Here is a 15,194-nt window from a genome sequence, read left to right on the forward strand (position 1 = left end):
CTTGAGTGATATGGAACAACATTTACAACAAGTACAATTTTATCTGACCCAGGTCGAGCATCTTGCAAGTCGAATCTACCAAACAGAGAAAAATGTTGACATATTAGTGATATTTTCCGTCTTCATTTATATCGTAAAACTCCCTCCCTGTCATGCTCCGCCCTCCTCTCCTGTGCTCATCTCTGCATGCAATCAATTCACCTGCTGCCAGTCTAATCATCAAGCACCATCAAGCACCTACTTATTTCCCAGGTCTCCAGTCACTCTTCATCAGACTGTCACAGACCTCTGCGTGGTAAACGTAGCAGCTGTGAAGATATTGTAATTCTTAAGTGTTTAGTCACAAATTTGCAGCCCCTGTAAAGGCCCTTACCCAATGTTTAAAAGGTTCATTCTAAAACAAATTATCTTTATTTTAATGTGATTATACACTACTTCTTATAATCTCCGGCAGGCTGCACACAAAGAGGTGTAATGCTGCCCTCATTCCAAGTTTGAGGTTCTTAATCTGTAGTTCTGCAGCACAGTGACAGTCCTCAGTATCTAAATATCTTCTTACTTCTTCTAACTCTCTGGCAGTGAGGCAGTTGGTTCCCTCTCCTTCTAAGAATACTAACTTCGGGCAGGCTGCACACTGATAAGTGTACCGTTTAAGACATGATGTATTATTTGACATTCAAACTGTGCTCGTGATAAAGAGGGATATTTCACCCGTGATGTTTTTGTGGCTCTGCTGGAGTCTGTGTGCGTACACCTTTTAAGGCTAATAATTTACAGCGGAACAGCATAGTTTTGTTAATTCTTCACTGTGTACAATGTGTACATTTATCATACGTAAATATCAGTTTTCATTCAGTGACACATGATTAGGTTTTACTGATACACACACGATACATAAAGGGTTATGTATCTCCTATAAATCAATGTGTATATATCCCTGATGCATGTTATGTACAGAAGTTTAACCTTGTGTACATCAAGTCTACTACAGTATACTTTACAGTATTGTCTCACTGATTCTTGATAATGGCTTGTTGGTTGAATGGAAGCAAATCACAGATTAAGGTTAAAACCTGCTTCCACCACTGCTGGAAAGAAGACAGGCAAACAATGATTTTACTCTCTATTCTTTACCTTTCTTTTGAAGATATCACACACACACTTCCCACATTTGCCCTTTTCAGTTTCCATGTTTGACGTTGGATCCAGACATGTCTTGTGATCATAACTCAGATCACTTAGTTACTGTAACGCGATCAATGAGCTCTGGGCCAAAGAGAGACACTGTACTCGTGGGTCGATAATCAATCCCCAGGGTTTATTATCGTAATTATGGGCCTGATGAGATTTATACCGCTGGTCTCTGCTGCTCTTTTCCGGAGAGAGATTTATTTATTTATTTATTTACTGAGAATGCGATGATGTGACATCCTGGCGAAAACGCAGACACTAACAAATCCAACATGGAACCATTTCCTCTGGCACAGCACCGTTGTATGAAGTTAACATTCCCTGACAGTGAAGATGAAATGCACTTGTAAGTGAAGAACACTGCTAACTCAACACTTTTTTTTTATTCGTCATGACCTTTTATTAATGTTTTGATCGATGTCATGTCTACAACAATCACACGCATGGTCAGAGTTTGTCTCGTCCTCTTTTGTCCGCCTTTAGTGACAAAAAAAACTGTCTCTTTTCCAGGGATGAAAATCTGTGCTTTAAGACAATGTTGTTATTGTGACTGGAGGCTGATGATGTAATACATCGGTTTCCTCCTCACTTTGCCGTACCCACAAGATTATCGATAGAAAAAAAAACGTATTTTCCCTGAATGAAGCCTATTGTACTGTTTATATGGGCTGCAGTTTGTAATAATAATAATACCACTGATTTATTCCATTTTTTCTTTTCGAATACATATATACATGGACTTTATATTTGTCTCTTAATAAAGAAGATAAATAATACTAAGTTAAGCTGCTGCTGAGTTAACATGATGCATAGGATACTTAAATACATCTATGTACAATAAAATTAAAAAGAAGAAGAAACAGTAACACACAAATTAACTAAGTTTGGACAAAGGTGTAATATTTGACATAACTTTCGTTATAGAATGAACTTAATTGACTTGTGTGTTCCTGAAGTTCATCCAAACATTCAACAAGGACATACTGCTTAAAGGTTAATGTGTCCATTTGTACAAGATGAACACTTTATGGGCTCTTAACTGTCTTTGGCTCTTGTCCCAGAGAGAAAAAAAGAAAGAAAGAGAGATATGACACTTGCAGTTCATGGACCAGCTGCTCAAAATGAACTGGCTTTAAAAAAAACACTTAAAGACATCTTTGTCCACTGTGCAGTAACCCTAACCGGTTACTGCACATCAAACAGCCACATTGGCCAGTCTGGGGTCTGAGTCCTGCTCATAGCGGTAATGATACACCTCCATCTGGTCCCTGCACGCCTCTCTGATGTTGTTGAGCCACCGCTTGATGCCTCCCCGGTTGAGATAGAGCACCATCAGGAACACCACCCCGATCAGAGCCAGCACAATGCCGAGGAACACGTAAGACACCGCCTCCAGGTTCTCAGTGCCACACTCCACGTCCTCTCCTTGGAGCATCTCCACTGGAGTCCCCCTCTTGGCCTCAGGCTCGCTGCACAGGAGATGCATTGCATCTGGGCACTGGGTTGAGTTCTTCAACCAGTAGTACAGCGCGTCCAGTCCACAGCTGCACCGAAATGGGTTGAAGGACAAGTAGACCCTCAGGCGCTTCTGCTGGTACATATTTGTTATATTTTCCCTCCCTATGGTCTCTATGGAGTTATTTACCAGCACTAAGGCGTGGAGGTTATAGATATCTAACGCCATGAGGGGGATAGACATCAGTCTGTTTCCTGCCAACTCCAGTCTGTGCAGGTTGCTCAAACTTTGTATGCTGAGGGCTGCAGACAGCTGAGCTGTGGCCACAGGCAACACTGAGTCGTTGAGGTAAAGAGAGCGCAGCTCAGGTAATCCGTGGAAAGCTCTGGCTGAGATAGACTCCAGCTGATTGTGGCTCAGATCCAGCAAATGCAACCGGGGCAGCCCCAGGAACGCGTAAGGCTCAATGACCTGTATCCCGTTATAGGACAGCAAGAGTGTCGTTATTTCCAACTCCGTGCTGTTGTTCATGAACGCGCCGCGCTGTAAAGTTGAGATGTTTCTCCCCGTGATTACCATCGCGGTCGTCCACTCCGGTATGTCCCCCGGTACCTCGGTATCCTCCCCCTCGCGGCAGGTCACCGTCCCCGAGTCTCTGGCACAGATGCAGGACGACATGCAGACATCGTCCGTCCTAACAGGCGACAGCAGCAGACACGCCACTGCGGCGCAGTAACACAAACACCACCGGCTCCAAGTGACGAAGAACGCGCGCTCTGAATAGTTATTGGCACTGTGAAATATCCACATCTTCCTCCTCATTTTAGTCTCAGAGCATGTGCGCCCCGGAATCCCCTGACCACGCGTCTCTCGGGTTTGCAAAGTCAAAATCAAACCGGCATCGGTTACTTGGAACCATCAGAACGCACGGACGCACCGCGCGCTGTCATCACGGCGCTCTGCGTCTCCGTTTGGACACAAAAGGCGAGTTTCCCTTTTGGGGACGTTTACGCATCCGGACGGTTAGACAACAGCCGAGTGTGGCTGCGTGAAGAGCTGCTGACCCGCGCTCCAGGACCGTGGGTGGTATTTCTGACGCCTGTCTCTCTCTCCCTCTCTCTCCCCCTCTCTCTCGCTCACACACACACGCACAGAGAGAAAAAGAGAGAGCTGCAGCTCACGTAGCCAACTTTCAATTCACCCTAAATAATGAACATTTTATTATATGTTTTTTCACATATTTTCAAAGAAGAATGCATGTATAGTTCAGAGGTGTTGAGATAATGGTTCATCCATTTCCCCCCTATAGTTTGAACACAAATAACATAATTCATCTGACTAGAGTATGGGATAATTTAACTCCTGGAGAGCTGGGTGTTTCCATAATCGCAGCTTTAATTTGCAGCCTGAGATGTTTGCTGTAAATCATTCCTTGTAATTGCATGTGGGCATTGGAGTCTGTTAATGGGCGGCTTTGTTCAGCTCTTTCCAATTGATCCATTTCCCAGAGCACGAGTGTTTGCTTCATGTCCACACAGTTGGCCTCTTCCAACTCAAAGGTTTACACTGTGTTGTGGAGCAGGACTGCCACCATTTTGCCTCTTCTTAGCTTCAATAGTAAGCCAAAGAGGGCGAAGTGAATTAATTGTGCTGTCACGTTTTACAGCAGCAACCATCCAGAACATTTAGAAAATACAACAGAAATGGAGAAGTATGCGATCCTTTCTAGTACACAAAGGCCATTGCATAGTTCACTGATACAATTGGGAAAGGGAAGAAAGGGAAGTCCTCCCTTTATCATTAAATGTCACAGACATTTCTTATATCACTATTATCACGTCCCACAAATTGAAAAATTAAAAAGAAAGAAAGACTAGATTAAAATCTCTTTTACAAGTGAGACCTGGTCATCTGCGTGTCTTTATCTAACATCTAACACCATGAGGAACAGAAATATCTAAAGATGGGGATCAAGAAAGTCAGTTTGCAGGAGGTTCAGAACCGTGGACAGCTCCCAAATGAAACAGCAGCTCAAAGAGAGGATATTCGGCACCATGGAGAGCGCATACAAGAGTAAATGACCACAAACAACAGAGAAAGAAAGGAAAGGATCGCAGTGGCCATTCAATGAAACAATCTAAATCAAATTATTTTATTTATTTGAAGCAGCTACAGAAGAACTAGTAAGAGCAGCCACAACAATAAAATCTGTTAGATGTGCGAATGAAACCACAACAGCACTGGAGAGGCTGAGAAAAGGACTGGGAAATTTCTCTCAATTCATCCAATTAAAACCAGGATTATTTAATCTATTCATAACACCAAAGAAAATGTGTTGCAACATTCCATTATTGGAACTAAACCATGGCCAAGGACAAACAAAATGATGTATACTTTCAGCACAAGTGTGAATCATGCCTTTCTTTAATCGGATGATCTGAGAATCGATCTGTCTCTAGACAGCAAATAAGTATGTTTCCCCCAAAGGACAAACATTCCTTTTCAAGGACAATTGGAACTGTTTGAGATATTTAGGCCTATGGTGTTTTCGAAGAATCCGTCTTGGGCAGATGGACACAAAATGGCCCTGGTGGGAACATAAATATAGATATTGGGTGAGGGAGAGAATGAGAAAACTGAGACACGGGCGAAAACGAGGCAGAATGAGATAGAGAATGATGGAGAACAGCCTCACTTCTGGTGCTCCTGATAAGCAGCAAAGGGCCATAATAATGTCAAGCTGTTTCTCCTGCGACGGCATATGGGATAGTATTTCTTTTCCCCCCAAACAAACAAACAAGGACATCGACACAATCCTCCTCTCAGCAACTCTGCACCTCCTCCGCGGGCGTCTGCCCCGATCAAACGTGCACACGTCTGATTTAGTGGTGGAGGCTGCTCACAGGCCGTGGCAGGGATGATGTTATGGTGCCCTCCTCACGGCCTTCAACTTAACACTGAACCTCGTAATTGATTTACTTGAGGCTGCCCATCCCTATCTCCCGACTACAGGGTGTATTGTGTGTCTGTCTAAACCTGTGAGCGTGTGACCACACAATTTGCTAATAACCTTGATCGTAGGCTCTGTCGTTTATTTCTCACAGCTCTGGTGCACATGTTAAATTAGCAACGGCGTGCACTGTGCAGTGTGCGCTGTATGCGGTGTTGTATGTCCACTGCAATCTGCTCTTTCACATTTTTTTCTTTTTTCCCTGCTTCATCCTCGCTGCACCATCCATCACACATTAACCTTGTTTTTTTGTCATGTTTTCACCGTGGCTTAAGTCTCGTGAGACCAACTATTAACGGAAAACATGTGGTCCTTTATTAGTTTAGCAGCTCTCACAGCAACACAGCCTGCTCCATGCATCCCATAAGGCCCCTGTATACATAAGACTTCCTGTCATTGACTGACAACATAATGTCAAACATTATGAATATAGCCAATCTGGGATTTTACTTTATCGTTGGCCCAGCTGGCGCTCACGCTTGAATTAAGATATACGATGATTCAATGTGACTCATGTAAAGGACACATGCAGCACAAACGTCATACAAAGACTCCAGAAACAGAAACTTCAAGACATTAAAGTATCACATAGATCTCCCAGCAGCTCGGTGTTCCCTCTAACACAAAGATAATGTTAAAAATTAAACATGAACTGGTGTGTTCCAACCACAGGGTTGTGAGATGGGTTGCAGGTGTGCATGTTTGAGTGAAAGACGCGCGTGTGTGTGTGGATCCTGGAAGCTGATTGGTCCTGCACAGGAGGCTCCAGTACAAGAGGCCTGATCGTCCCACACTGAACCACTCACAGCGAGAACTGCCAGCAGACATTTTGAACTTGTTTTGAAATAAAACCTTTAATATTTTACTTGTTGCTGGTGGTTTCTTTTCGGAGTCTCCTTTTGTATTGTTGCGATCAGGCCTGGTTGTAACATAGTGTAACCAGGCAGTGCAATAGCAAAGCCCTTGCATTAAGTACATAGAAAGGGTTAACTTAAAGGACTATGGAAAAACATTTTATTTTATTTTAAAGCAATCTTACATTTAAAGATGCATACTTTTATGTAGTATATTAAATTTCTGTCATGTCACATTTTGAGTTATTATTGTTATCGGTAATTCCTTTTTCTCATATTCTTTCAAATTCATGTGGCATTCAGATTAAGTTGTGAGATTAGCAGTTGTTAAGGTTCAGGATCGACTTTAATAAAAGTGGAAATTTCTTTCTTCCTCCCGGACAGAGAGCAATAATTTATAAACATGAGCTGTGTTCACTGCTGCATGTACTATACTGTAGGAGTCATACACACACTTTTCTGTGGGATTGGTGTTTGGTGAATGTAAATCCACCCAAAACTCTTCCATAATCTGCCTCCTTGCACTGTGTTTGATCGTGGCCTTCACTTATGAAATGTTACTGAGGCGAGAAGATGAAGGACTCCACAAACTCTCTCACACACATACTGCGTCTAACACAATCGATCTAACTCAGAGAGCGTGCGGTGAGGCTCGCTGTGCTCGTACTCCGCTAGGAAATCAATCCATCCATCTTCTCTGCACACAAACTACTGCAAAAAGGCCATTGAAGAGAGCAACATGTCAAGTGCCATCACTCTTTCTATTTTGCCCTTCGTCTCATCCCAGATGCAGCTCGCACCTCCAGTTGTCTGCTGCAACTGTCTGTCTCTCCGCAGACCTGCTTCTTAAGCAGTACTCTGCCACTGGATGAATAAGAGATGAGGGAGGGTGAGGGGAGGAGAGGAGCGGAGGTGGAACGAGAAGTGAAGAGGTGCAGCTGCGTCCAGGCGGAGCCTTGTGGGGATCAGGGTGTAAATGGAGCTCGAGGAGCTGGTGTCACCTGTCCAGGGACCATTAATTAGTCATTTAGACTTGTAATGGAGTGAGCCACAGCCAGACAGACACAAAGCCAAGTCACTCAGTCACACGAGTTAGCTGTGGCTGCTGATCACTTTGTGTGCCCCGAGTGGGGGAAACTATAGAGTGAAGAGGGGAACCACTCAGTCCGTGTCACAACACAACTTCTATTCAGCAATTTTCTATTCAGCGACAGAGATGAAGGCTCTTGCAGAACAGTGTCAAATGAAGCTAATAGGACATGAAATGTTGTTTAAATCAACACTGAGTATCCTTATTATTCAACATATGTCAGCCATTTGTAAAGATCAACACCAGCCATAGAAAAAAACTCTTATTTTGTAGCATTTTCTTCAGTGAATGGAAAAATAAAACTCAAAAAGTAAGTTAAAGTCCACAGAAACAAACTAAATAGCCCAACCCAGGCTCCATAAGTTCACGTCTTTGACTTTGTCAGTTCGCCTAATACAGAAATGACTTATTTAAACAATATAATAGCTATGATATAATATTCTATTAACTATAGCCCTCCAACTACCCTTCATGTACTAAAAAGTTAATATTCCCTGTCAGGGTCACAGGTGAAGAATGTTTTCAAATCTTTGACGGCATTCATCCATCTCTTTTTTCACTCTGCTGCAGTCTTGACATGTACTCTTCTTCTTCTTCTTCTTCTGAGATATCAAATTCTCCTATGGGTAAACTATAGTCCTCGAAAGTCTTAGGTTTTGCAATCTCAGTGTAATATGATCAGGAAATCAATAGTTTTAGGCGACTGGTGGCGATCATATTCGCAGACTTTCCTCTCTAAATTGATATGAGGCGCACCGAATTTCATTGCATATTTATGCGATTCAGCTTCGGCCTCCACTTATTTGATTGGGCTTCAAAAGTTTGAAAGTTTTAAGTGTTTTACTGGGGTAAAACGAAGAAATCCATTTCACAGTCTGTGGATGTGGAAACTTAATCAGCCGAGTTAAAAAGTTCAGGATTTTTATGACATAAGATGTTGTTCCCCTAATACCCAAGATTTCTGTGTGGATGTGTTGTTTATGTGGTGACAGTTTAGTATCTGAGGACTTAAAGCTGATCATGGAAATCATTAGTGATAAACAGATATTAATTTTAAAGGCCAAGACGTACTTACACAGTTAGCATCGACTTCTCCATTAGCTACTTGGATTGGTCTCTTCTGGGACCATAAAATATGTTTCTAACGATCACGTAACATACAGACGATATGGATACTTGGCCTTCGAAGTCTCGATTTAGATAGAATTACGAAATGGTTGATATCTGATGTTCGGGGCGAATGCTGTCCGTCCTTCTGGCGGTCACTGCCTGTGATGATACCAAAGCCCCAGTGACAGTTAAGACGCTCCTGCTGGTGCAGAGAGTGAGTGACACCCTGGAAAGTGAACCAACTCCCTGAGTCAGGGCGAGACACCAGTACTGGTCCATTTTCTATAGAATGACACTATAGAAGCCACATTGCTTATATATTTTACTCACATTTCATTCATTTACATGTGCCCAATAATAAGCGACCAGGTAGATTTTAATTTTAAAGCTGCAGTGCACAGCTTTTGATGATTTCTGTTGTTGATGATGTCATTAGTTGGCCTTTTTCTTTGTAAACTTGCGAGAGTAAGAAGCATTTATTGTGTCAAACTGCTGTATGAGAATATTGCAATGTCGCTCTTGCCTCCATCTGTTTTGACATGAATCGAATCGCTTCCTGTGTGCAGCAACACATTCTAAACAGCTATGCTGACAAATACACAGAGAGAGAGACGTGTGGAGCTCATTTGACAGTGGTTTAAATGTAATGAACTTTAGTTTATATTACCAAATGTAGGCACTACAGAGTTAAGTTAAAGACTGAGGTCAGGATTAACATAGATCAGGGTCAGGATTGGCATTAGGTTCCAGAGTTTGCAGAGGTCATCAGATAATCAAGTGACAACGTTGTTGACATGTTGGCTACTTAATTGTTAAATACCTACCCTGATGTTTGCAACTAGAGTCAATTACAGTGAATAAAATGGGCAAGAACAGCTTTTATTTATTTATTTTTAAGATTAACTTCCTGACTCTGCTCTCTGTGGTAAAATGAAGCAGTGGCAGTGTTGTTCTGAAAGGCCCACAGTGGGAGACGGTATTGGTGTTTGGCAGGGTTAAGTGATCAGAGAGGCAGAACTCCCCTCCTCTCCATCCATCACCATCGATGACTGCTCGTCACCTCCACCCACAGCAGGGCCAAACTGCTGTTGATATGCTCTGCACACAGGACACAGTGACCAGAGCGAGTGCGGCGCTCTCACCTCTCATCTATTCAATAATGAATGCGGCTGCAGCAGCTGCTGTGAGACATGTGAGGCGAGATCTCCAGGACCGTGAGCGCTGAAAGATGATGATGAAGATGCCACGGGACACGTGTCGGAGATTAACTGAGTACATTTACCTAAGTACTGTACATACATATATTCTGGTGTATTCTGTGCTTCACTGGAGAATTTCCTTTGGCCTCTACTTTCCTCTACTCTACGATATGCTTTTACCCATATACATAATTGACCACATTTAACATAACTGTTTAACCCTTAGAAAAGAGAGCATTTCGGCTGCTTTTTTTCTCCATTACTATGTTTAAACATACAGTATATACACCTCACTATATCAATATACCGGAGCAAAAAGTACTCAAAATGTTTAAAATAGAATTTGTGAAATTTGGAAATGCGTCACAGTTCAAAGTTCATTTGGTCTTTTTTGTGACTTCTGCACAACTATTACTACTTTATATCACTACTAAAAAGAACACATTTTTTACACCCCCAGGATGTCCATATAAGGAGTGGTGTATTATTCCCACGGCAATTTACCATTGGTGCACCTGCAGCACAGATCCCTGCCTATAGCAGATTATTATCTTTATCACGTGACCTTGCCGGTGACCTTGGATGGGAAATACTAATTTAGCAATTGTAGATTAAGCTATATTCAACACCTTGATAATCATAAATTCAAGTTAAAGTACTTTGCTGACACTACTACTTGCAGTATTGGTTGATCGTTGTTTCTCCTCGTGTCCTTGAACACACCACCAAACCCTCACCTGCTCTGCAACTGATTCTTGAAACATTCATTTATTTCACGGGAAAGAAAGTTATGGGATGGCGTTACATTACAGGGATTGATATAACTGATGAATGAGAGAAGTGTGAGAGACCAAAGTCGTAAAAAGTCTTCTTCATCATCATCATCCGTCCCCATTTCAAGGCAGTGCTGAAAATACTCGTGCCATTATGGTTGAGAACAGAGTGGGACATTTGTGTGGATAGATGGATGAGGAGGATGAGGAGGAGATTATCTTACATTTATTATGGCGGAGCAAATTAAAAAAGGCGAGGTCATTATTTTTATCTGGAGCGAAGAGTGAGAGGAATCTATTCTTAGTTTGTGCCCCTTTGGCTCAGGATAGCTCGATTTTGCTCAGCTGTGGCTTCACCAAATATATAAACAACAATATTTCTTTGCCACTGAGTACACATTTATTAAATAGAGGAAGGCCTTTTCCTCTGTAGTTAACATGTTTACTTGCAGGAGGTGGAGAGGAACGCTTACACTGCAGAAAACAACCTGAGTAAATAAATAAAACAAATCCCCAAGGGCAACTTTCATCTCAATCTTCTTTATTTGGTGTCTTAGGTTGGAAGAAAGTCATCTGTTTATTGTTCCCTGGAGCGAGATGAATGATGCCAACAATATTCAGGTTTCATATCTGGGAACACCAAAACAAGTGAGACACGATCGTCGGGAGCTGGGCCAAATGTATTCCTCTGTGGAGTTCGGTTACGACACCGCTTATCCAATCCTGTCCGTGGTGAAGGATCTGACTCGGCAGGAAACTCTTCATGAGAGGGTTGATTTGGGTTTTTTATGATAGAAGTCTGTCGGCTTGTCAAAGAACCACAGATACTTCCTGTTTTGACTAAATGGTACCGATGTCAAACCTGTTGTTGTGCATCCAATATTTAGGATCATGAGGATGTAAAGAATAAGCTGAGATAACTTGTTTTTCAGTAAAGTGGCTCCTGAAAAACAGGAGAAAGGGAGGGACTATGCTTGAACCTGATGCTGTGGCTTGTAATAAATACAATTCTTTGTTCTAAACAAGTCTTGTGTCTTCCCGCACCATCATCTCACCACCGCATTGTTATTTAAAGAAGGAAGGCACGGTTTCATAAAATATCTGCACAAATCATCATCATTTGTCAAAGAATATTCCAGTCAAGCCAAAAAGTGGTGAACCAACGCAGCAGAGCTAAATAAAGTTTGGACTTGCCGGTCAAACCTTGACCCGTTTTTGAGCTGCTTAGTCATCATAGTGTGAGTGTGTTCCAGCAAGGTGAACACATTGTTTAAAGAGAGCGATTACTCTGTGATTGTGCCTGTTATTCTCACTCAAGCTCTTTCCCTTTCTTTCTAATAATGACTTGGATGTTGACAGCGTAGCCTTTAAGTGCAAGCGAAAAATAAGTCTATTTTTAGCGCCACTTTTAAACACCACTGAGTTTCAGTCTGCTTTAAATTCATCACCGTTATGAGTGACTTTGATTTACTGCCTTTCATTTCCATAATAGGTGGGAAATAACCTTGCCTGTGTAAGAGAATGATTATTTTTACATGAGCACTAACCGCATTATCATCATCCGCATCGTGTATCAGATGTCATCTCCTGTGCGAGGAAGGCGGGCTGAAAGACAGAGGAGCGTCGGAGGAGGCCGAGTCAAGCAACAAAATCCAGCAGATGCAGACACTGGAGAGTTTGAGGGGGGTCCGAGCTCTGACGGTGAGGAGTGAGGGTCTCATCGGGATGGGACGACGGCGGAAAGAGGGCATAGGATGAGTGCCTATGCAGGGGTCGACAGGAAGGTTAAGGCATGAGTGGTTTTTGAATTTAGAGAAAAATACACAATAAAGCATGACATAATACAAAAAGTGGACACTAACCTTGTAAATATCTTACATGATATGTGTGCACTTTCATCTGCTATTTATTGAATCATAAACACAATTTGATGTGTTTTATGGTGTGATACTCAAGTATATCATGTACTCAAAATGTATTACTACCTTTGCCACACCTTCTGACTGAAGGTCAGAGTTCATCGCCACGGTTACAGTGTTGTGTATAATTCATGCAGCGTTGTTTGTGCTGATGGCCCGGCAGCTTACAGGATACACTGAGTCAGGCGTCAGGAGAATCAGCTGCTGGTAACTCGGTCACTCTGTGCGACAGATATTGATGCAGGCCCTGTTACAGAATACCCACGCCACAGCTTTTTGTTTGCGGTCTGGTCCCGTTTTGATTGCATTATGTATAGCGAGAGAGACATCTGATAAGATTGACATCACAGCCAGTGGAAATGGCACTCAAATGGCAGCGCACAGTCCAAGCAGGAACCTGTGATCTGATACTGGAGCAGCAAGGATGCGCCTGTCAGGCTGTGTTTGTGTATTTTTCGTCCCTCTGGTTCTTCCCCCATTTTACTGTCTTATTGATTCCTCCTGAACATGGGATCACATTTTCAAGCCTCAGCTCCTGAATAATAAATGAAGGATGAACAAGCAAACAGTGACCTCAGGGGACGTGAAACAAGCAGATAATGCCCGGGATTTCCGTGTTGCTTATGTGACTGGCTCTACATTTCGGGTTGTTCACGACATTAGTGAAAGCTTATACAGCTTGCATATTTAATGTGAAAGTACAGTGCTTCAACATCGTACAAACTGTAAGGAAAGTGCCCTTGGAGTGGAATTACTTCAATTGATGTTCATTTGGTTTAAGCTGAAGCTGCAACAGATTGACAGTCCATCAGTTCGAGTAACACCTTTGTTTGAAAAGAAAGAAAGAAAGACGGAAAACATAACATTGATTCAAATAATAACAATCACTCCCTAATGTGGCCACTGTAAACAATTAGGTGCTGGTTGGTCGCAGGAAAGAAATTGGAAGATCAAAATTAAAAAAAACAATACTGCACACTGAAGTACCTTGAATGTATAAGATGCAGCAAAATACCTGCAAAATACAAATTATTTCACTTTTTAATCACTTTTCATTTTAATTACAATAATTACAGGTTGGTCAGTGATTCCAGAAAATACTGTATGTGTCTTACATGGTAGAAAGTGGAATATTTTGAGGTTGCAACATTCAACATTATTGACTGGATACTGTGTTTGGCATTATTCGTTGTTGCCTGGCGTTTTGAGGCAAACAGGGCATTAATAGGTGATGAAAATGGTTTCCTCGAAATGATTTTGCTATTCAAGAAATACATTTTTACCCAGTTTGACCTCTTGTTTACTTTCCCCACGTCTTTATAAGCTTAACATGTTTTGGACGTGTGGCAACCTTGTCACTGCGTTCATACTTGCACTACTCAGCTTCCTCCAAGTTTTTTTTGACCTTCTATACGTCCGGACCCCCTTCTGTCAGATTGGCCGCCCTCCAGATACTCGTGACGTCTAAAACTGGCAGATGCCGCGGGAGCTCCAGCTGCGATCGTGGTTTTATTGTCTTTGCTCAACACGAGCTTTTCCCCTCGTCTCTGAAAATTAATGAACATCAGCAGCAGAGCCGACAGCCACACTGACCTTTCATTGTTTATCTGTTAATGGGGCATATCAATTTTATTGCTCGTGCAGCAGTCACATAGCAACTACGTTATCATTGACAAACAAAATCTGAATCTTTGATACAGTGATTTATTAGATTTGGCCCCATAAACACTTTTGAAATAAGCATGGGATGAAAGAGCACTGAAGGTTCAAGAGTCACGGCTAAATCTTGCTTTTCTGCCGTCCAAGCATGAAATTGAATTTGTCTGTGGACAACGGCCGCCACCTAAAGGTCAGAGCACTCCTGTACATGTATGGAGTCGCTGAGGGCATCGGGAGATTGTGTGGATTAATTAACGTACACAAGTCTTCAAACGAAATGAGGAAAAAAAAAAAGTTGTGACAAAAGTACATACGTCTGCTTCACTTTTGTGCGGAGGTATACGTTTAATCTGGGAGCACCTGGTGGATAAGTTGCTTCACACTGCACGAACACCACTCGAGCATGAAATTGGAATTATTGACGGATAAGTTCCAACACCAAGAGGTCAGAGCGCTACCTGTACACCGGTGGCACTTTGGTAACTGTGCAGGTTTGCTAAAAAGTACTAATTTTACACATTTCATATAGTGACAAAAAATCAAAGAAAAAGTAGCACAGGAAAAGATTGTGGTACATGTATCATGAGTGGTACGTGAGCTTCCTCTGGTGGAGGAAAATCAGAAATACTGTTCTACTGTTTATACCGGGGTGTGTAATCGGAGCGGAGCTGAGGAATTGTGACTGGAGGACATAGAAAAATGAACAAAAATGAAATTATAATCTTAATCTAATTTCGATACACGTGTCTGACGTGTATGTGAGGATAAGAGAGCAGATTATTTTATTGGGAATAAATCTGCCTCCTGTGAAAAGTCTTTGCTCGGCCTGTTTACACCGCTGTATGTTACTTCGAGAGCTCAATATTTTCTCAGGTGGTACTTGGTATAAAAAAGATTTGACTATATAATCAAAATAATTCTTTTAGACTACCC

At 42.1% G+C, this 15,194-nt stretch overlaps 1 protein-coding gene across 1 annotated transcript; it reads right to left on the reverse strand.

Moving 5' to 3' along the window:
* Positions 1-2,386: 2,386 nt before the first annotated feature.
* Positions 2,387-3,469, reverse strand: tpbgl (trophoblast glycoprotein like; the record flags this gene model as incomplete). Its single annotated transcript, XM_083910500.1, has 1 exon — positions 2,387-3,469. The coding sequence occupies one exon, from the start codon at positions 3,467-3,469 to the stop codon at positions 2,387-2,389; it is 1,083 nt and encodes a 360-aa protein (XP_083766626.1).
* Between the last annotated feature and the right edge of the window lie 11,725 nt (positions 3,470-15,194).

Source organism: Microchirus variegatus, assembly GCF_963457635.1.
Source record: "Microchirus variegatus genome assembly, chromosome: 2".
NCBI classification, from domain to species: domain Eukaryota; kingdom Metazoa; phylum Chordata; class Actinopteri; order Pleuronectiformes; family Soleidae; genus Microchirus; species Microchirus variegatus.